General features: G+C 36.7%; 1 protein-coding gene across 1 annotated transcript in view; it reads right to left on the reverse strand.

Annotated features, from left to right (window-relative positions):
• Positions 1–21,799, reverse strand: part of USH2A (usherin) — a 395,461-nt gene that overhangs the window by 275,218 nt on the left and 98,444 nt on the right. The window contains exon 20 of the mRNA XM_054821392.1: positions 13,180–13,410. Within this exon, the coding sequence (XP_054677367.1) occupies positions 13,180–13,410 (231 nt within the window). The remainder of the gene's footprint in view (positions 1–13,179; positions 13,411–21,799) is intronic.

Below are 21,799 nucleotides of genomic sequence, written 5' to 3' on the forward strand. Positions count from 1 at the left end.
TAAAATTCAACATACTTTTTCAGTCATTGCATTGGTTAAACAAGTCACTAACATGCAGATAGAGAAGGTACTTTCTCCTCCCCAGGGTCTGCAAATTGGAATGGCAACAGCACTTGCTGATAAATTTACCTCTCAGGTCCTTGACACCATTGTTGCACAGAACTCTAAAATATTCTCTTTTAAGAAAAAAAAAAATCTTTTATAACCATATTTACTTCATGCCAAATACTTTTTCATTATTACTTTGAAGAAGTCATTTAAATCGCTCTTTTACACAGATTTACACAAAAGTGTTCTGATTCCTTCTTTCTGTGGATCAGAGATATGGATTTGTTAAAGTGTGGTTATCCTGATGTAAAAAAAAATAAAAAATGGAAGTCTAAATTTATCAATGTCAGGAAATAGCTCTTTGCAGGATGGTTCGCTAGAGGATGGTAGTGAAATCTGCCAAATTTTGCTGGTGGGCTTGACACTAGAAATGAAAGCAAAGAGTCTTTCCTTTGGCCTCTTAATCTTCTACCACTTGGTGCCTGGCAGTATGAAAAAAAAAAAAAAAAAGATGACAACACTTTGAAGAACACAGAAAGATGATGATCAAGAACATTATAATAGTCAAACCAGGAGGGGAAGAAAAAAATAGGGGAGAAAGAGAGCAAGAAACAAATCATGGATAGTGTCAAAACAGGAAAAGGATGAAAAAGCAAGAGAAATGGGGGAAAAAAGGAAGTTAAATAGAAAAACAGCAGAACTTATAACCACTAGTAAAAATTTTCCTTACAAATCCAGTTGAAAATATGTGTTGCTAGTAAACACGAAATACAGTGGAAAAGCACGCGCTCTATCCTTCACGTACAGATTATCATCTAGTGCAGCAGTCAGTGTCTGCAATAGTTCGGATCAAAAAGAGATTTCATGAATATTAAAGATTTTTACCCATTGACATCTGTATTAGTCAGCAATGTTCCACATGATGGATATGTCTGGGATTCTCCTATGACATTGAGTTGTGCTGGTTTTGGGTTTTTTTCATTACTGTTCAGAATAACTATATAGACCACATTAGGTCTGTAAAAGTAAACTCTCAAAATTTAGGAAACAAAAAAACAGAATTCTCTGAAAAAAATTAAGGCATACACAAATAGAAGATGAATAATGATATAGTCTACAATTATACAAACACACATTTCCCATAAGATATCTGCCTCAAGGATTTTACGATGTTCAGCGGCTAAAACAGAATTCATGTAGCAAATAAGGATTTTGTGCACAGAAGCCTGTCTTATTTGATGTAGTGCTCTGCGGATGTTTAATGAAAGTGGAAGGGGAGTACGAAAAGTGAACGGACAGTTTCATAGCTAGCGCAGTTCAATGTCACTCTGGAGAAATCTGTCCGTACCGCTGCCACACTTCTTACGCAATGTGACGCTTAAGTCGAACTTTTCAGAGTTATTCACTTGGTACGCACTCTTCATTTTCTTGAGTGCTTGCATTTAAAAGCCCCACAGAGATCTGTGGAAGTGTTAAGTGTTCCTAATTGAAGAGGGGTCGGTGGAAACTCTGCTTTAAACACAGGTACTACTCAGAAAACTGAGGTCCTAGTTATGTAAACCTGAGTACTCAAAATTAGCATTCAGTTCTCTTTTTTCTTTACCCAAAGTCCACATCCATAAAATGAAACTAATAAGTGTTGTGAAAGTGAATATCAATGATTACAAAGTACTCAGATGCTCCAGTGAAAATAGCACAGGAAAAAATAAAATAAAATCTGCATTTACTTAAGAATTAGATACATACAGTGAGACAGACATGAAGCCATATACAGAACAGTAAGTATCTGTAAAAAGCTACAGCTGGTCCATACACAGAATCTATGGATAAGCTAGTTTTTAATCAATTCGCTACATGCTATCATAACACATAAAAATAACAAGGTTGAATTAAGTTCATGCTGCTTATTTTAACTCCGTTTCCTAAGTTCTAGGCGCTTAATTTTGCAATCTTAATTTTTCTCATATGTGCCTGTGCAGACAGCCTTTTTTCCTCCAAATTACCACAGTCTAATCCTGAATGATAGTTTTGTCATAATGGAATTATTCAGTCTATGATCTGATTGATTTTAGACGTTAAATACTGAATCTTAACACACGTAAATTTTTAATCCTTTAATTTCTCTATTCTGCCAGTAATTGATAAGGACAGTCGTACTTAGACAAGGTCTTAATTTAATCACCCTGAAAATCAATTAGAAGGTGAAAAGCTTCCTCATATTATTATTATGAAAATTTCCTGATCAAATTCACAATGCAATCATAATCAATGCATGAGTCTTCACACACTTTCAGTCAATACATAATTCAGTAGTTACATCTTCACCATTTAAAAACACGATACGGAAAGGAATTTGTATGTTAAAAGCAGGCATAATTTAAAGGCTCAGTATTAGTCAAATGCAACATCTCCCTCAACTCACTGGACTAAATAGAAATAATAACCCTTTATAGAAATAATCTAAATAATGGCCAAGCATGAGCCAGAAAGCATTAATTTCATGTGAAGGATCTCACCAGCCAATACACAACTAAACCTCTCTTTGCCTCATCCTTGCTGAAAATTCTCCATAGAATCCAAGAATAGGAGGAACAGATAACATTCTTCCTGTGCCTGTCCACAAACTGTTCCTCAAAATAAATAATCTAATACGTACAAGAGCTTGTCATGTTGCATCCTTTCGTGTCACTCTGAGTATGCTCTTGTAAATTAGGATCCTTTTGTCCACATACAGGAACGTTTCTTAAGAGGGTTAAGAAACAGGCTTTTCTTCAATGTAACGTCACTTTAAAGGGTGAGGAAAAAAATTGGACAAGATTTCGAATTATTTGGACTTAAGGAAGAACTTGGAGAGAGAGGCAGCATCAAAAATAATAGAATTCTTGCCATCCTGCCTTGGACTAGCCAATATTTTCCAAGCAGATGCAGTATAACTGCACTACTAAAAACACAAGAAGATTTAACATAATTCATCTAGATGAAAGTCTTGACCAAGTGTCATTAGTACTGCCTTCTGGCTCTAGCACAAATTTAGATTTAGAAATAGAAGACATCAGAAATTTGACATTTATTAAAGTCAAAGCTACAGGAATATTTCTTTTTGGCTATTACTTCTCTTGAAATCCCTCTCTTTAAAACTATTTTGGGTTACAAGTTCAATTATATCAGCACATGAGAATCCTAGAAAAATCTTACAAAGTACTGAAGTACTGGTTTGGAAGACACAATTGCACTAGCAAATGAAAAGCAATGGAAATAGTCAGTTTTCTTTCACCTGTCTCCGCGCCATCAGGTATTCGAGCCTGAGAATTTCCAGATGCAGTCATACATTGACTCTCAAGGATGAACATCCATTGAACTACTGTTTTCTATGCTCAAAACTGCTTCAAGTTCTTTCTTTGACCTGTATCATTTCAGTGTTTGCTTTAACTATATAGTCAGAGTTAAACAAAATTAAATGAACCTCCATTTAACACACAGTACATGGATCTCACGTGCAAAACTTCCAAGAGATGCTTGGCACCTTCCCCCGCCTCCTTTTATTTTCTTTTTTTTTGTTAAATAAACTTCATGTATTTGTGCAGTTTCTACCTTGTTTTTTTCTTTGTTTGTTATTTTCAGCAACTTTTATTTCCCTGAATCTCCCTCCCAACAAATCCCTCCATCTCGCACCTTTTCTTCGCAGTGCACAAACACAAAAGGAATCCCAGAAGATGTCCTGCCTGAAGCAAAACACAGCACTTCCGTAACTGTTTATTTTCAGAGACTTATATGAGGGTATCCACTATCCTTGCTGCACACAGAAGAGGCACAGAGAACAGAAAATCTCCTTGAACTCTCTCCTCCCCTTCTTCGCCCTTGTAAACACAGAATATAATCCCACCTTTGGCTTCTTCAGTGAGCTGAACTACTACACGAGAACTCCATTCCTACTTAACAAAGGCCAGACTAGATACTAAAACAAAAAATACTTTTTTTCCCCCACACTTTCATTAAATTCAATGAGTATTCTTTGTGTAGATTCCTATACATAGTTCCCATATCAAATCCTATCAGCTTTTTTTTTTGGAGACGAGCAAGAAAAAGAAAAACCAAATATATAGTATGCTTTACTGGTGGAAATTAATCTTGTTTAAAATAGCTTGGTACATGAGTGGTTACACTCTCAGATCAGTTTCTAAAAAGTACAAACTTGGCAGAGAGTAACTACTTTTATTACCCTTGACTATACACATACACTTTTAAATAACCGATAAAAACTTTTTCTTCTGCTAATTCTTAGGTTTTTCACCTCCGGAAAGAATGTCCACTACATTTCAAAACTGTGAATCATGTTTGCACAAAATTGACAGAAGCACAACTAGAGTTGTGATAAAAGGGGAAGAACTGCTGTTTCACAGAGTACAGGTCATGTGGTATATTTATAATAACCAAAAGACCCAATTTCGTAACTGGTTGTGTACAAGCAGACAGCTGAAACTACCATCTAGTCTAGGAAAGGGTTTTTCCACTGGCAGCTTGATAGAACAATAGGAAAACTACTGCTTTTACATCTTCCACAGTGGGACTACTACATGCTCTGAAAGTTTCTATGCACAAGCAGAAAAAATTGGGTTTAATCATTCAGTGCAGAACGTCACACAACACTGGCAAAAATGTACTTTGGCACTAAAGCCAAGAAGATGCAAAAAAACCCACCCCATTGTAATTGTGTGCCAAAGGTTGTGCTGCATAGTTGGTCTGTTAAACTGCAAGAGGTAAATATGAGAAATCTTACAGAAGAGAAGAATCTTTCTTTTCTCTCCTCTGTAGTGGCTACATAAGTCTTTTCTACAATAAAAAAAGATGGAAAAAGCAGATAGTTGATAGTGGTAGAAAGTATGTCCATGCCTAACAAAACCAGCTCATCTTAGTGAAAATATTACCCCTGGAACACTGGCAGGGGCAGCATCAGCTTGGCTTATTTGCTGCCTAAGTCCTGTTGTGCATGTTCGAAAATGCTTTAAGTTGTTTTGTTCATAAAGCAGCACAGTTCACTCTGTTGTGCTGGATCACTCCTTTTTCTCTATAGGCAGCTCCCCTCTTGCTCCCTATCTTTAGGCTTCTTGGGATTTGGAAGGAAGGAAGGAATGTGTTTTTCAGAATGAAACTGTGAATTCATTTTCCGTACTAGGGCAAAATTCTAACTAAAATGTCTGTACGAACAGTTCTCAGGCAGAAAAAAGGATGGTTGCCCTTCTAACCGAAGCCAGCCACTTGACAGTGATATAGAAGATTTTTCTCTTCCTTTGTTTCACTGAAGACATGGGTTCAAATTGCTCTTTTGTGAAGACAGGAGGAGAAAATATAAGAAGTTGGCATAAAAATTATTTTAATTTCTAAGGAGAAGTCCTGTGGCAACAACCTAGACAAAAAGGACGCAGTAAAATGAGAGCTCTCCAAGAGCTCTTTAGTGTAAGATTTAATATAAAAGTCTGAAAAAAGAGTGGCACTATCAAAAGTTCCCTGAGATACAAAGTGTGTTCTCCAAGTAGCTAAACAAATCCACTCTCTTCCTTTCCCTTTCAGTATTAGAAAGCTTGGTGTAAGAATTTCTTTTGTAATAGTTTTTCCCCTCAGAAAAATCTTGTTTACCTTCTTCAGTTCAATGTAATGAAATGAAAAAGGAAGATTCTTAAAAAGCTATGTGAGGAAAAAATGCCAGCAGAGACACAAAGAATACATAAAGCCAAACTAAGCAAAAAGTCAGAGTTGTCTCCTGTTTCAGCTGTCTCCATCTTTTTAGGGTAAGGCTGAAGCAAACAAATTTAATAGCATTTGCTGTAGAATCGTGCCTATAGATTAGGGGAAACTGCAGACTGGTTAGCCTATGTTTTTTCCTCAGGGACACTATGTAGAAGGCCATATTCAGACACACGAAGGACAAGAAGATGATTTGGAACAGTCAACATGGATTTTTTACGGGCAAATTGTGGCCGACCAATGTGATTGACTTCTGTGATGAAAGGACTGGCTCAGCAGCCAAGGGGGAAAGCAACGGGTGCTGTGTACCTTGGCTTTAGCAAGGGCTTCAACACGGTTTCCCATAGCATCCTTGCCATCAGGCTGGAGAAATAGATGGACCACAGGTGGACTATAAAAGTGGGAAAAAAATTGGCTGAACAGCAGGACTCAGAGGTTTGTGACAAATGGCACGAAGCCCAGTGGGCAGCATTTACAAGGAACTGGTACTGGGACCAATTCTGTTTAAGAATTTTATTTATTGAAATGAATCCTGGACAATGGGATGGAGGGTACTATCAAAAAGTTTGCAGGCAATAAAAAATTGATGCACTGCAACTCAGAAGATTCTTGACAGGCTGGAGAAATGGGCTGATGGGAACCTTGTGAAATTCAATAAGGGCAAAGGCAAGCCCTGCAATGCAGTTTTGGGTACTCTGGCATAAAAAAGGATATTAGCACATCAGAATGAATCCAGTGGAGGGGCACCAAGATAATCAGAGGGCCAAAGTACATGAAGAATGAGAAGCAGCCAAGAGAACAGGGTTTTCTTCAGTCTTAAGAATAGAAGGCTGGAGGAGATGATCTTGCCTTCTTCAGTTACCTCGTGGAAGGATATGAAGAAGATGAAGCCACGCTTTCTTGGAGCTATATAGTGACAAAACAAGAAGCAATGGGCACAAGTTCAAATACAGAAAATTCTGTATAGATGTAAGAGGAAAACATTACCAAAAGGCTGGTCAGATTGGAAACTGGAACAGACTTCCCGGAGCTGTTGTGGAACTATCCTTGGAAATACACTTGACTACACAGGGAGATAAAACTCAACTACACAAAGGCCTGAGCAGGTCTAGTTGGTCTCACTATGAGCAGGAGGTTGGACCAGATGACTTCTCTTCCAACCTAAATTATTCTAATTATTCTATGATTTAGTGATTAAAACTCATTTCTAGCCCTTTCAAACCTTTTCAGTGGTCATAAAAAGAAAGGAAGGAGAGAAAATAAAATTGAAGCAAAATTTGTCTAGCTCATGCAACCTTCCCTCTTCAGAGAAAATTGTAAATCAGATCAGTATCTATGCAAAGTTCCTGGGGGAGGGGGAAGGCAGTTCTTTCCTTCTAAGAGTTATTCGGTGAAATGAACACCTTTCCCAGTTTCATTGGGTTAATCTGAGTTTATAATAGGATATATGTTTGGAAAACATTCTTAGAGGTCACAGAATCAATCCACTTATTCCAAAGCAGAATCAATTTTATCTAGGTTATTCCTGACAAATACTCATTCAACTGTTCTTTAAAATCTGCAGTATCAGAGCTTCAGGTTTTTTCTCACAACAATGTATTCCTTTGCTTAACTAGCCTGTCTTTCAGAAAAAAATTTCTTGAGAGAAGACAACCTACCTTGCTACATTTTAAGCTTATTATGAGACCATTGCTCCTTTACACGCAGTAGAGATGGATAAAAGTTCATTCTCTTCTTCTAAACCACACAGTTTTATATTCTTTAAGACCATCATCGTGTCTCCTTTTAGTCTTCATGTTTCTAAACAACCCCATTTTCTTCAGCCTTTCCTTGTACATTGTTTTTAGACCTCCAATCACGTTCATTTTCTTGATTTTCAATCATAATGCATTCCATAAACTTATTTTGGGATGCTGGAAAAGGCTCCATACACTAATGAATTCTTTGTCTCTTCTACTATGAAATGTTTGCTCAAGATTATATGGAGTGGAATTTTACATTACTGCAAAGAGTTCACTGTGATGAAGAGCTACAGGGAGGCCAAACACTGAATGACCACAGCCATTCTCAGCACTTCTGCTCAGAACAAATGTAAACGACGCTTGTGCATTGTTCCATGGCAAAATCATTAAGAAACATTGTTACTGGAAAGATTCTCCGCTCTGAGAAATGTGTGTGTATCTGAGTCAGAATTTGGCAGTAAAAACACTGGCATAGATTTTTATTTTTTTTAAATACAGGTTTTTAAGACCACTTCAAGACACTAAAAATGTCATTGTAAAAAAGCTCTACTTGTAATGCTAATATATGAACATCTTACCTCATACAGTTATTTCCTAATTATTACAGAGCTGAATTTGCATCATGTAGAGGTTGGCAAAGAGTACACCTTCCAGGCAAGACCCACTTCTTTTTACGTGTAATATCCTATTTCAGAAAACTTGGATTCAAAGCAAGGCCAAACACAAAAGTTTCTTCAGAGTGGACTGCATTTTCATCAATATTACATAAATAACTTTCTTTTTAAACAAATAACATCCAAGAGGAATCACATTAAAATAGTAATAGCTAATTCAGCTGGTTTTAAAATATCACAGTCACAAAGAACCTGATCCGCCTGAAAAAAAAATGAATTATTTTGTCACTACATAAGTAAAAGCTTCCCTTCACATATGGATGGGTAATTATAACTCCTGACATCAAGCTCAAATTTTATTTCAAGCCACACATAAAGTATGCTTGGAGGATTTGTTTTGCTCTGTTTCATAGAAAAACTATGTATATTATTTACAAACCCCACTACCATGCCATAGAATTGTCAATTTATGTTCAATGTCATATTTGAAAAGTAGTCTCATTTTGAGACATCAGGAGGAACACAACCTTCCACACAACCATCTTTCTATTCTATGATTGCTTTCTTTTGTGGCAGTTGAGTCACTCTTAACATAGCGAGCAGTTCTTACACATCCCCAGAGATACACTGAGTTTCTCTTCATGGAGCCCAACTGTATCTCCATAGCATGGAGACCAAGGAGGTTCCTTGTTCGTTCATGTGTCCAACAGATTCCCCATCAGCTCTGCACAGACTCTTTATCTGGCAATGGATCAGTGGGAGCAAAGATTCAAAAAGTGATTTGTGTAATCAATGACTGTACTTTAGACAACTAAATTGCAGTCCTGAAACCCCTAGCTCAGATGCTATTGTATCGCTGAGATATTCAGGGTTCAATTTTCAACCAGCTGCTCTTTGGACCCAGAAGTTCTTTTCTGAAAGAACTTGATAGTTTGGCATCTCTTTGCTCAATAAAACATGAAAACTAAAATTCACTTCATCTGTCCTTAGGAGCTTAATCCAGTATACTCGCTCTAGAAAAAACTATTGCACAGCTTTTTGACAGGATTGTCTACAGAGTTTAAACAGTGGCACTGATTCTATCTGACAGCATAGTATCCACCAATATACTCAAACAGAGTGCACACGCGCTTTCTCAGGGAGCCATGTTTTCAAAGAAAAATGTGATCCCCTACTCTGAAACAAAAAGTTAAAGCTGCCTAACCCTCAAGAGACATGAGTTAGGAATCCTGAACAGAAGGTAGTGCCTCAAATTAGAACCAAACCTGATCCTAAGCAGGGCTCATTTACAAAGGTCAAAAATTCATATATCAGTTTTTATTTCACCCATTCAGGCACCTCAAGTCCTAACCCTCGACCAAGCAGCAAAAGGAAATTGAAGAAAAACTATTTTCATAAATATGTCTCTTGTCTTATTGTTGATATTCACACACACACACTTGAGCAGTTCAGCACACTATTTTTCCATGGATTTTATTCAATGATCTCGAAAGATCTTACTCGTAAGCCTTGGTGTGCCTCTGCTAGAAAGCACATGAAGACTAGCTTCCCTGCAGAGCAAACTATTCTCGCCCACTTATTTGCAGTGAAAGCCAGGTTTACATGGCATCATGCTCATTACCATCACCCATAGGTGGTTTTTTTGGACCTAGCCATTAGACTCAGTCATTAAAGAGGTAATACAAGTATAATTTTAATTTAAAAGATATTCAGATACTTGGCTATTTACAGTTCTTTGATCTCCAAGTCTGCCTGTCTACACCCTGTATAAAATATACAGTACGTCTCTTGACTGCTAGAGAACCAAAGACAAAAACAATGTTACTGCAGTATTCAGACTCCAGACCAACAGCCGCATCACACAAGCTGTACTGATAAAACAAACCACCTGAAATAACTAATTTGTAAAACCTTCTAACCATTTCTAGAGGATCTTTTAAGTATAAACTCCTGCTTTAAGTAGAATCTGAACTTCAACTCCCTATCTATTAAATCAGAATGACAGCACTTTGCAGTCTCATGGGGCAGATATGAAGATAAACACTTGAATATCCCAATCTTCAGAGCTATGGGAGACAGAGGAGTTCCTTCGCTAAAACAAGAATACTAACAGTTCCTTTGCCTAGTGGTGTTTTGATAGATATAATGAATGTTGTTGTACCTAAGAACTTCAAGGGATACACAAAAGTATTGAAAACTCAAGTCTGCATCTTCAGTGAAAGGATATTAACAGATGCTTAAAACACTTTTTCACAGTCTGAAGAGCTGAGAAGTTGCACGTGGACAGTTCTGGCAGAAACAATCCTTTCCTTTACCTGACTTCCTCTCTCCTAATGTGTACTCAGAGCACATCTTCCTGTGCAGCTGGAGGCTTTGTTACAGACAGAAGGACGCTGCTTAGTATAGCTGGTGTTTATTGCCTAACTTTTTTTCTTTTTTTAAGATGAATTTGGAAAATTTCCCAGATAATACATCTGCCCCTATTACTCGCACCTCAGAGTGTAAGACCAGCCGGGGAGACAGCGAGGACAACTGCATTTATTAGCAATGAATAAACTGATCTATCTCTTTCTGGATTAGCAGCAGGAGATCCCAGACAACCTAAGAAGTATCTATCTGCTGACTGACATATACAAGCTGGCACACTTTTGTGTCAAAAATGTACACAGCTGCACGCACACTAAAGCCGTTCCATCTATAAAGCACAATTGCCAACTGCTTGTCTTCAGAGATGGGTAATAAGAGAAGGTCTCAACAATGAAACAAGTGCAGAGGAAACTAAAGAATATTTTTCATTCCATTAAGTGTCTGTCTTTATAAACTCTCCTGGATTTGCTGTCATTTTCTCTCCATCATGTTTTCAAAGAAGAACTGATGATCCGATCCCCTTAGAAAAATCCAGATTTGTATTTCTCAAAAACTTTATTGAGTTATCAAGTACCTGAATTGCACATTTTTAGGTACCAAAACAGGCTGATTTAACCTGATTGTCAGTCACTACCAGCAGACGTCTGACCAAATTGCCTAATGTATTTTGGTTCTAGGTCATCTTCAGATACTCAGACTAATAGCTGGTCTAAAAGAAAGAACACAATCCAAAGCAATAATAAATGATATTTATCCACACACCATTACCAGCCATCAGGTGCCAGTATGAAGGGAGCTTTATTTTAACATCTTCCCCCAACCTGTCAATCCAAACTCTCTCAAATCCCCTCAGCCATCTCAATAAACCTTATTCACGGCCTCAGTCTCAGCTTGTGGAGTATAACCGAACCCCAGACTGAACTGGCACTTGGACAGATCGGTGTTGGGTTTGCCTGGTTACAAATGGACAAGCACATGAACAATCCCAGTGGTGCAACACCCTGTTCCTCAACACTCACAGAGACTTCTGACGAAAAGAAGGAAATTCAGTGATACTCATAATTCTTTACCTGTCCAATTAAACTATTTAACTAAACCACAGCAATGGGGCTGACTGGAGCTCCAGTGAGAAAAAACTGGAGCTCACAATTCCTTTGGTGTTTAGATCATCACAATTGACAACAGATGGAATACGTCAAAGATTTTTTTTACTGACTATACAATAAAGGGTGCAAACTCTGATATCAGGAGAAGCACTGAGCAATTTGGATGACGAAAGATGCCCAACAGCTGTTCCTACAGATTCCTGCACAGAGGCAGGTTTTGCAAGTCAACATGGTGTCAATATTTAACTAACACATTATCACTTGTTATTATTATTTGACTATCAGTCAAGTAAGCACCTAGCAAGAAAAAGAAAATTAAAAATGGAAGAGATCTTCAACTTTTTTTTATTAAATGAGATTCACTGGGTGATCAGAGAGAGATGAGAAGGTGATTTTTGTTTTAAACAAAAAGTGAGTTTGCACACACACATATTTGCAAGTACCAAGGTATCTATGCTCACATATTCTTGCCAGATTTACCTGTGGCGACTCAGAAGACGAGGGATAGCAGCCACTGGGTCCTCTTCAAATCTTTGGCATTCTTTTGGCTGTCAACAATGCTGTGTAGTTTTTGCAGCCCCTATCTGTCTTAACACATAGGGCTTAGTACCGGGTTAAGTCGTACCACACCATGGTGGGGCCTTCGTGCTATCAGCGTGCCATCTAACGCTTGCTCTCACTGTTACCCAGATTCCTTTTGGATTTCCCCTTCCTGCTATCAGTCTTATGACTTCATCTATATAAACACAAACACCTTTCATACATCTTTTTAAATTTATTTTTTAAACCTTCCTTTCTGCCATTTCTTCTTGTACTTTTAAGAACTCATACGTCATACACACCAATGTAATATTTCACTTACAGACCTCTACAACATCTCAAACACACAATGAGGTTCATCTAGATATTTTCCTGAAAAACATACTGTCTATATCTTTGCTTTATCCAAGAAGTGAAGATATCAACAAATGATGAGAATCACAGAACATAGGATAATTGGTCTGCTTTGATCTGTAAAATGCCCAGTTCCAAAGTAAATAGTCAAAAAAGAGAGGAAATAATACCCAGTGGCCCAGAAACAGCAGACTTCTGTCAGATTGGCAGCCTTTTTTCTTTCCTTGACAAAACAAACAGGAGCACAACACAAATGTACTGAACATGGAAGAAAGTACTTTTTGAGTGCTCATGCAACCTCGGGAATCCTCGGAAAGATACCAAAGAAAACATGCCTTAGTAGAAAAGTTTTTATCCCAGAAGAATAAATAAAATCCATCTCAGATTTGCCACTAGGAAATGAGTCAAATATACAGCAACATTCACCATCGTGTACATCTCTATGTCCAAAGGCAAGGGAATACAAATCCCACACGTCCAATAACATTTTCCACAGGCTTTTTATGTGAGAATAGAAATAGCCTATACATCACTAACAATCACATTATGCTCATAAATTAAAAGCTACAGATTTTACCATGAAAATTATATAGAAGATGATGATAAATTGTAAAGCAAATGCATAGCACAATTGGTACATTTTGTTAGTCATTTAAATTCATTTACCTGTAAAGTAAGTATTGGTGGGGAGAGTGGAACTAGCGAATCTGTAATATCCATTTCCTGGGAAACGGATCCCTTTCATTACTTCTGTACTCGACGTAGCTAAAGATGAATCCATCCTTTCCACCTGGTAGGTGGGAGAAGGCCCATTAAGTTCTTCAGGTTCATTCCAAGTTATCTTTACCATTGTGCTGTTTATTCCTTCAACACGAGGGGCACTAAGTTTTCTTGGAGCTGTGCATAAAAAAAAAAATTATCTAGGTATCATTGTGCATAATACTTGGGAAATTATTATTCCATATAACATAATATTTTTACAAAACATCCTGCTTCAGTTTCTGGTCATCTTAAGAATAAACATAGATATTTATAGAAGCTTAATTAGGAAAACCAAACCAAACCAAACCAGAAAAACCCATAACCCATTCTCAATCTTTATAGGAACTTACTTTCGATTCCACAAAACTACCTTATTTGTTTATTCAGGCTTTGGATAAATGTCTTTGGTATTAAATCCAAAAATATTTTTTTTCATGATCTTTAAGAATCTGAATCAACCTCTTCACAAAAAGTATATTTGCATTCCTTCCTTGATTAGCCTCTCATGCCCCACTCACTGTAAGCATGTATCTGTGCGACTTCCAGCACTGAATTTGAGTGAAAGACCAAAGGAGAATCTGAACAGTTAATTAACTCTTACTGCATCTCGGCAGTATGGTATATGACAACACGAGTCTTCCATCACAGAACTTATCCTCGTCAACGGGAGCGAAACGGCTATCCGTCCACAATACTGAAGGCTCGTCAGGTTGTTTTCCTCACAGCACGCACATAAGACAGTAGTGTATGTTCAGACGATTATTCAGTTAAATAAAATGATCCTCTCTAACTTTCCTCCACCAACACCAGTGCACAGTAAGACTCCATACAAGATTGTTTCCACAAATTTATCAGCATAAGATAGTTTTATGTTATTACAATGATTCTGCTACCATTAAAACCAATACTCTGATATTCTTTTAAACATTCTGATAGTGTTGGTCACTCTATAATGGAGTTATGAACAAAATTTTTTTTTTTTTTTTTTTTTTTTAATACTGTACAGTAAGCCACTGGAGGGCAGCATGACCTGTTTGGATAATGGCATGATGGCCATAAAGGTGGGAAAGAAATGGACCATCTCTGAAACAATAAAAGACGTTGTCTGAAGAAGTACAAGAACACTCTACTACTTATGGAATCTATATTCATCCTATCTTGATTTTTCTTCTTCCCCTTCTTTCCCTGATGAAGAAAAGGATTTAACAACAGAAACTTCATTTGTACCCAGGAAGTGAAATACAATGACAACTTGTAAAAATTACTTGTTCCCATAATGACATAGTAAAGAGCAATAAACGCCTTTCAAGAACAATAAAACCTGAATTAAAATATGGGCCTTCGAAATCTGACATATTACTTCACAGCACAGCATTGTACATAGTGTGAGTTCTTTAAAGAAGGAGAGATTGCTTCATTTAGAATGAATTAATAACATCCTTTTAAACATTTGCACATTTCCATGATCATTAACATATTTTTCATTTTTCCTATTTGCCTGTAGCATGTTGCTACTTTTTTCTTTTTTTTTTTTTTTTTTTTTTTGGTCCCACTAACTTGATAAATATTCTTCTTGGAGAAAGCAGGGAGTGGGGGGACTGGGAAACTGCCAATGACACTATGTGCTGTAAATTCCTGCTTAGGCATCATTTATGACTTCACAATCTAATTAGTATCTCACGCTACGGTAGAAATTTACAATGTCAAAATTGAAGTAATGCAGCATGAGGTCATAAGCTTTCCTGCATAAGTAGGGCACAGCACTAATGAATTGTGGTATTAATGCACAAGTTTAAATAGAAAACATGGCTTAACAATCAAAACTTCACCTTTGAGGGAACTAGTGTACGTCAGCATTTTAAATGGAACATAAGAGGTTGAGCCCTCCGGTTCAGCTTACTGATGGTAAAACAGAAATGCTAAAATTCATTATTTCTAAAACACGTAAAGCTAACTAACACTCATGACAATAACTATATCTTCCTTTAAAGTCTAATATTAATAAACGGCAGTTACTTGGACCGTAATTATGGCATCTCTGATACCCAAACCTGAAGCTTTTATAGGGCTTATGCAATTAACTACTTAAATGCATCGTAACACTTGCTTCTCTGACAGGGAAGTATTGATTTTTTAATCATTTTCAAGTCTCCTCTAGCACAAATAAATGTACTACAGTTACAGTTAATGCACTGTGTACACGCATTAACCACTGGCATGACACAATTTATTATTTTGTGATATATGGAACAGAAGCCTACCCTTTCAGAAAGTAACATCCTTGCTATAAAATTAGTATTTAAACTACAGTCTCGTTGATGCTTGGGAATTCTTGTGTGTTGAGACAGCAGAAGACTGTACATAATAGGTTACGTAAGTTAAAAAACAAAAAAAACAAAGCAAAACAAAAACACAACAGAAAACCAAACTCTGCACAGGAACAGAATGGACTGAAAATAAATCTGTAGCACTAGCCCAGCAGGGTACTAAATGCTGAAATTAAAAATATTCAAGACTAAAAGATACAGTATATATTTTCCTAAAGGTGTCACTGTGGTACCTGTAGCTACTTTCTGAAAGATGAATCGACTATAATTTTACCTATTTAATTTTTTTTTAGTCACGTTCTGTTAAGACACATCTGTCAAAATAATGAGCGTACTACATTTTAGTGGATTCAAAGTCACATTTTGTGTATTTTAATTATGTAGTTTTAATGTCTTGCTATATAATACATATTTAATATATTATAAAGCTAAAACAGTATTTAAAAGCCCATGATTGCTGCATGCCATTGTGTAGCAGAGGGCACAAAAAAGACCAATAAAGACAGATGGTCCATACAGCTTATGTTGAAGTCATATATCTAAATATAGATGTTGCTACACAGGTCATTACAAATAAGCCTTTCCCATGTGTGTATGCACACACATGTACACAAAAATGAAGTTGGTAAGTAAAGAGCAGTTAATTTTGTTTTGTTTGAAATAATATCATTTTAGTTTTAGATTCGAAGACAGATGCCAGCATTTCGCTCTGAACAGATGGTAATTCCATCTAATAGTGCATCTCTGTATTAGTAAGGTCTGTTGTGTATACAAACAGTAATAAACACTAGGTAAGGATCAAAATAAATTTTAATTGTTGACATTAAATTCTGGCAGCCACGGTTCTAAGGATACAATACTCCTTTCTCAAGTCTGTCAGGTTTACTAATACAACTGCTAAAGCTTTTCCATACTCTGCCAGACTCGTGTCCCAGGAATAACATATTTACACTGTGGCTAAATATAACAGGCTTATATACGTCTGAATAACTACTGCTCAGCATACTGTAGGTAGATATTTGCGTACCCTTCCACAGAAGCCTTCCATTAGCCACTCTGCATAGTTCAGGAAGGTAACAGTAAGAAAAAGTATACGGTTTTTAATTACTGTTGAGCTGAATTCAAAATGCACGCATACAAATTAAAACAGAAACATTCAGCAAATTTGAGGACAAAAACTTAAAGAAAGCCTACTTTTTTTTCATCTTGGAGTTTACCTAGCAGGTAAAATCACATCCCTCACTATCAGTCATCCATTTCGCTTCTGCTACAAGTTATTAGTCCAGAGGACCCCGAGATTGCCATAGCATTTCTGGTACGATCTTTTCTTCCTCTGCGCTTCACAACAGCATCAGTCATTTCAACAGTAAATGAGTCGAGAAATAATACTTATATCTTCTGACAGTATTTTGATTTTTTTTTTTTTTTAGAAGATTCTTTAGAGTCCATTTTGGACTCTTCCCCCCAAAAGACTAAAAACCACCCATAATGGACATCAAAAGAAAATTTAATAACGCCAATGTTTTACAATCATATTTCTTTAAAAATAGATGTAATACACAGTATTTTTTAAAAATCATGAAAAATATATTGCTTCCACCATATGGGACAACCAACGACTCACCAACCGATTTAAGATGCAGCATATTGAGCTGACCATATGTTACAGTGCTGTTGAATGGCTGAGTGATTCATGCCCGTCACATTCTAGTATATCAATTAAAGCTCCTTGAAGTCTGCATGATTTGTGTCTCTGTTATTAAACCCTGCTAATTCATCCCACTTACACATCTGTTATAAATCTCTAGGAGTGCTGCATGATTCATGGCAATCTGTGAGCATGGTACAGCAAATTCTTCTCCTTGTAATTAACAGTAAATTGTTTTACTGCCATGCAATGAATTTTTCAGTTATATTGCAAATGAACTCCTAAATGCACGGTTCTTTCCTAAGAACTGACTTATATTATTAGGCAATTAAAAAGTATTGCTTTGAACCAAAAGCTTTTAATCAAGAGGAATGCAACTAAAACATAGCTTAAAAACCTTGCAAATTTGACACAGAGGGAAAAGAACAAACTGAGCTATTTTCTGAAGTATAACATGTGGTTGGTAGGGGAGAAGAAACAAATACCTTTTGAGTCCCTACTAATTTCCTGAAACTCAAAGAGCAGTTTAACTACAGCTTGAACACTTGGCAAGACAAGTTTGAGCAGATACTATTTATCTCAGAAGTTACTTAAATCATCTGTCATTATGAAATTTCTCAGATTACTTTACACTTTTCTAATTGTAAAACAGTGTCTTTATTCTTGAAATAAATAATTGGATAATTAGCCAAGCTGAATCATCAGAGGATTCCCATGCTGCTCAAGTGTTCTTGTCAAAGGTGAAGCAAATTCATTTCAGCTTTGCCTCTGCAGCTTTCTGAAGAGGCTTTGATTTTTTTCCTGCTACATTCTTGGCAGCAGCCTCAAATTCATGAGTCCATACATCAAGTCAGTAGTTTAACAACAAATGAAATTAAATTCAAAGAAGGGAAACTAATTGAAGGACAGCAACAAAAGTGTTTGGTAATGTGCTTTTTAATATGGCATGCCACATTTGCATGATAATTTTTCCTTTTTAGCATGGAGCAGAAAGTGACTAGCTTAATGAGGGATTATTCAAGACAGGAATGAACAAAATGCATTCATAACTAAGAACAAAGATTGTATTATGAAACGGAAACAGGCAACTGCCGAGAAGTAACTGGATGATTGGTTTATGCATTATGAATAAAAAGGTAGAAAAATATTTATATTAGTATTCACTAATGACTATATATACAAGATTGTTGTAATTAAAATTATAAATTAACATATTAAGAGTGCTTGTTTAATCACTTTGGGTCCTATTCACAATGAAGAGACTTATGTACATGCATGCAAAACAATCTGTGTTTTCAGGCCAGCAGCAAATGGCCCTCGTATTTCTCTTCTAGAAAGGAAAATATATGTTACTTATCACCTGTTTAATGGGTATTGGTGATTTTAAAATCGAGGCATAGCTTTCTGTAGAAAAGCAGTCTATGGTAGGCATAAACAAATACTGTATTGCCATGGCAAATGGGTTGAGGTTTTTGAAAAGGGCTTGCACTGGACCTTATTCGTGAATGGGAAAAAAATGGACAAATTACTCAGATTAAAAGGGTAATCCAAAAGAAAATGACATCAAGGAGTGTAAGACAGCCCAGAAAGCCCATCAGCATCATTACCCCAGCAAACCCAGAGGCAACTCCAAAGCCACCAATACAACTGCGTGAGAAGTCTGCCAAGAAGCCAGATGCAGCTGGTGCTGGAGGAATATCTTCTACAAATTAGCTTCTGAACCCTGTAATTGCCATCAAAAGCAAAGGATCAGGAATACAATGTGCCGGGCTAAATGGCAGCAATCGCAAGGCCGTACTTTGGTGTGTCTCTTAAAATGTGCTTTTTAAACGAAGTTTAAAAAAAATGAAGAAAGGCAAAGGAAAGACAAACTTAATTACAAGAAATAGGCTCAGTCACACAGTAGTTAATGAAACATAGCTGTATAGATTGTTTAAGGCACCCTTTGACTATCTGATTTGAGAGGGGTAGGATAACCAATTGTACTAGGCCAAGCACTCCCATGGCTAATTCCATCCTGTTGAAGTGTCAGAAGTTGCTGGGGATAAAAAGGTGTTTCTCTGCCTGACTGAAAAATTTGGAAAACATGTATGTTTTGTCTTGGTAGATGCTGCAAAGAATAATGCAATTAATTCATTATTTTATGCAAATACATTGTAAAAAGAAAAAAAAAAATCATCGCTTTTAAGGAACCAGGTCTTTCACTGGTACCAGCTACTATAGTTCTATAGATTCCAAGTAACCAGCTCAGAATCCTACACAAGATAAAACCACAGAGCAAAAAGTACTTCTGAAAATAAAAAAATAGCCCAAGACCTGGTAACAACAACAGGTTGAATGCCATTCTCAAAAATAAACAGGAATTTCAACTCAGCAGAATGTGGAGAAAGGAATAAAGTAAAACATGGCTCTAGGTGTTTACATGAAAAATGTGCAATTGCTTTCGGTTACACACAGGCACTTCCAATTGATGATCTTGGGGTAGCAAAGACAAAAACAAAGCTCAAATTGGATTCCAAATTTTCAAAGTATTAAAAATGAAGTTTTTCCTCACCTGTCAGTCAAGGTTTTCAATAGCAATTACACAATACTGCAGTGCATAAAGAGCATTTAAAATACCACAAGGATGTGGAATGCGCATCCTCTTAGTTTAAAAGACTGATCAAAAAAATATGAAACACTTTTTAATTATTTGAGTCTTTAAAAGCCAACTGTTTGTGTATTTGTCTCCGGGCATACCAAATTGAGGTTCTCTTTCTGTCCAGTCACCTTCTCTGAGTATCAAAAATGGATTAATTCTCCTCTTCTGTTACCTTGACACACTTGCTTTGATCTTTCATCCAAATACTGCATTACCACGTAACGTTGATCTTCTAACACTTTTTACTGTTCTCAGAGCTGGCCATGCATCAGGCATACCTGTGCAAGTTCTTTTATTTATCATACCTATTCTTCTTCCTGGTCTCATATGCATTTGTGACCGCTTCCACTCAGCTTTTTTTACAAAATAACTCAATTCTTATTAATTATGTTTTGTTTGCTTCCTCACTCTCTTCACATTCTTCTGGCTCAATTGTCGTCTTTTATTACCATTTGTAAATATTGTGGGTGTATATATTGGTGAGGAGGAGATTTTTTGCCAGTCTGACAGACGCGAGGACATATGGCTGATTTGAGTTTTCTTTCACTCTCCTCCTGCAAACCTACTCATGAGATTTCCCCGGAACAGATACCTATATTGAACCAGGTTAGCAGGGATCTACTTGTTACGTTTGCTTCTGGATTATTTTAATCAATTTTAAGTCATACTCCAAAACACTTCTCATTGAAAGATCAGCAGACTGTTTCTGATGCTTCTGCTCTCTTAGGTCTTACCCCTAAATTCTGTCCCTGACTGCAGAAGTCTTTTTCCTTTGTCTTTTAAGACCTCTCTCCAAACCTCTTTTCTTCCTCAGCATTTTTGTTTCTAATGATTTCACACCCTTGTTTCTGCCTTTGTTTTTATTTGCTGCTTTACGCTGTATAAAAAAAATCTTGCCAGAGAAAAATAAGAATGATAGATTTTGAAGACTATCTTTCTTTTCTAGCTAGTCTTCAAATTAACCTAATGGACATGAACAAAGCTTAAAAATTACTTGAGACTTCTAGTAGCAAGTTTTAGAAGGTATTGGCTGTTCCAAAAGCAAGCTCCTTGCTAATGCATGTCAGTTGGACACGCCAAAATCCAGTCATCTAGGTACCCATTGATTTAAATGCTCCCCGTGATAAATCAGTATATTCCACACATGGAATGAGTAGAGATGGTTTTCCATTATCCTATTCAGGAGTAGAGAAGAAGAATTAGACTAACTTAGTATAACCTCTAGCCCAACTTGGAACACAATTCAAAGCTCTTGGATTGTGTTACGATGCAAGGGGACCATCATGCTGGAGCACATTTCAGTCGAGACTTCCTCCAAAAAGCTCCCTTTGCCAGGGCATGGAGGGGGACTGGCACCCAGCCAGGGAGGCTGTCTCTGTGCCAAGGAGACATTCCTTCATGAAACAGAACTCCTCAACAGTCCTAGAAAGGCAATTTTAATTTCATTTTGCACCTTTCAATGACACAAAAGGCTATTAATGGACTAAGACCTAATCATCTCTTTTTACAAATGATGGGGACTGGTTTCTCCTAACTTTGTTCCAAGTTTCAACTTGCTGTGATGTAAAAGTCATCACAGAAGTAGGGTTTCTTTTAAATTTTCTTTCGAAACACAGTTTTATAGAATTTCACCAAATGGAACATGCATTTAAAAAAAAAAAAAAAAACACACCACAAAAAAAACCCTGGATGGAGATTTTTAAACAATTTTCTCCAGAAATGAAAAATGTGAATGGTGGAAGATAAAATTGCATGCAAAATTTAAGACACTGCATTAATATGCTTTAAAAACACAAAAGGAACCCAATACAGGACTGATTCTTTGCTTTCAAGGCTTACAACAGTAAGCAGGAAAAGGCTACACTGCAAAACAGCTAATAAATGAGGATGTGTCTGTTATTCTATTTT

Source organism: Grus americana, chromosome 3 (genome assembly GCF_028858705.1).
Source record: "Grus americana isolate bGruAme1 chromosome 3, bGruAme1.mat, whole genome shotgun sequence".
Classification (NCBI taxonomy): Eukaryota; Metazoa; Chordata; class Aves; order Gruiformes; family Gruidae; genus Grus; species Grus americana.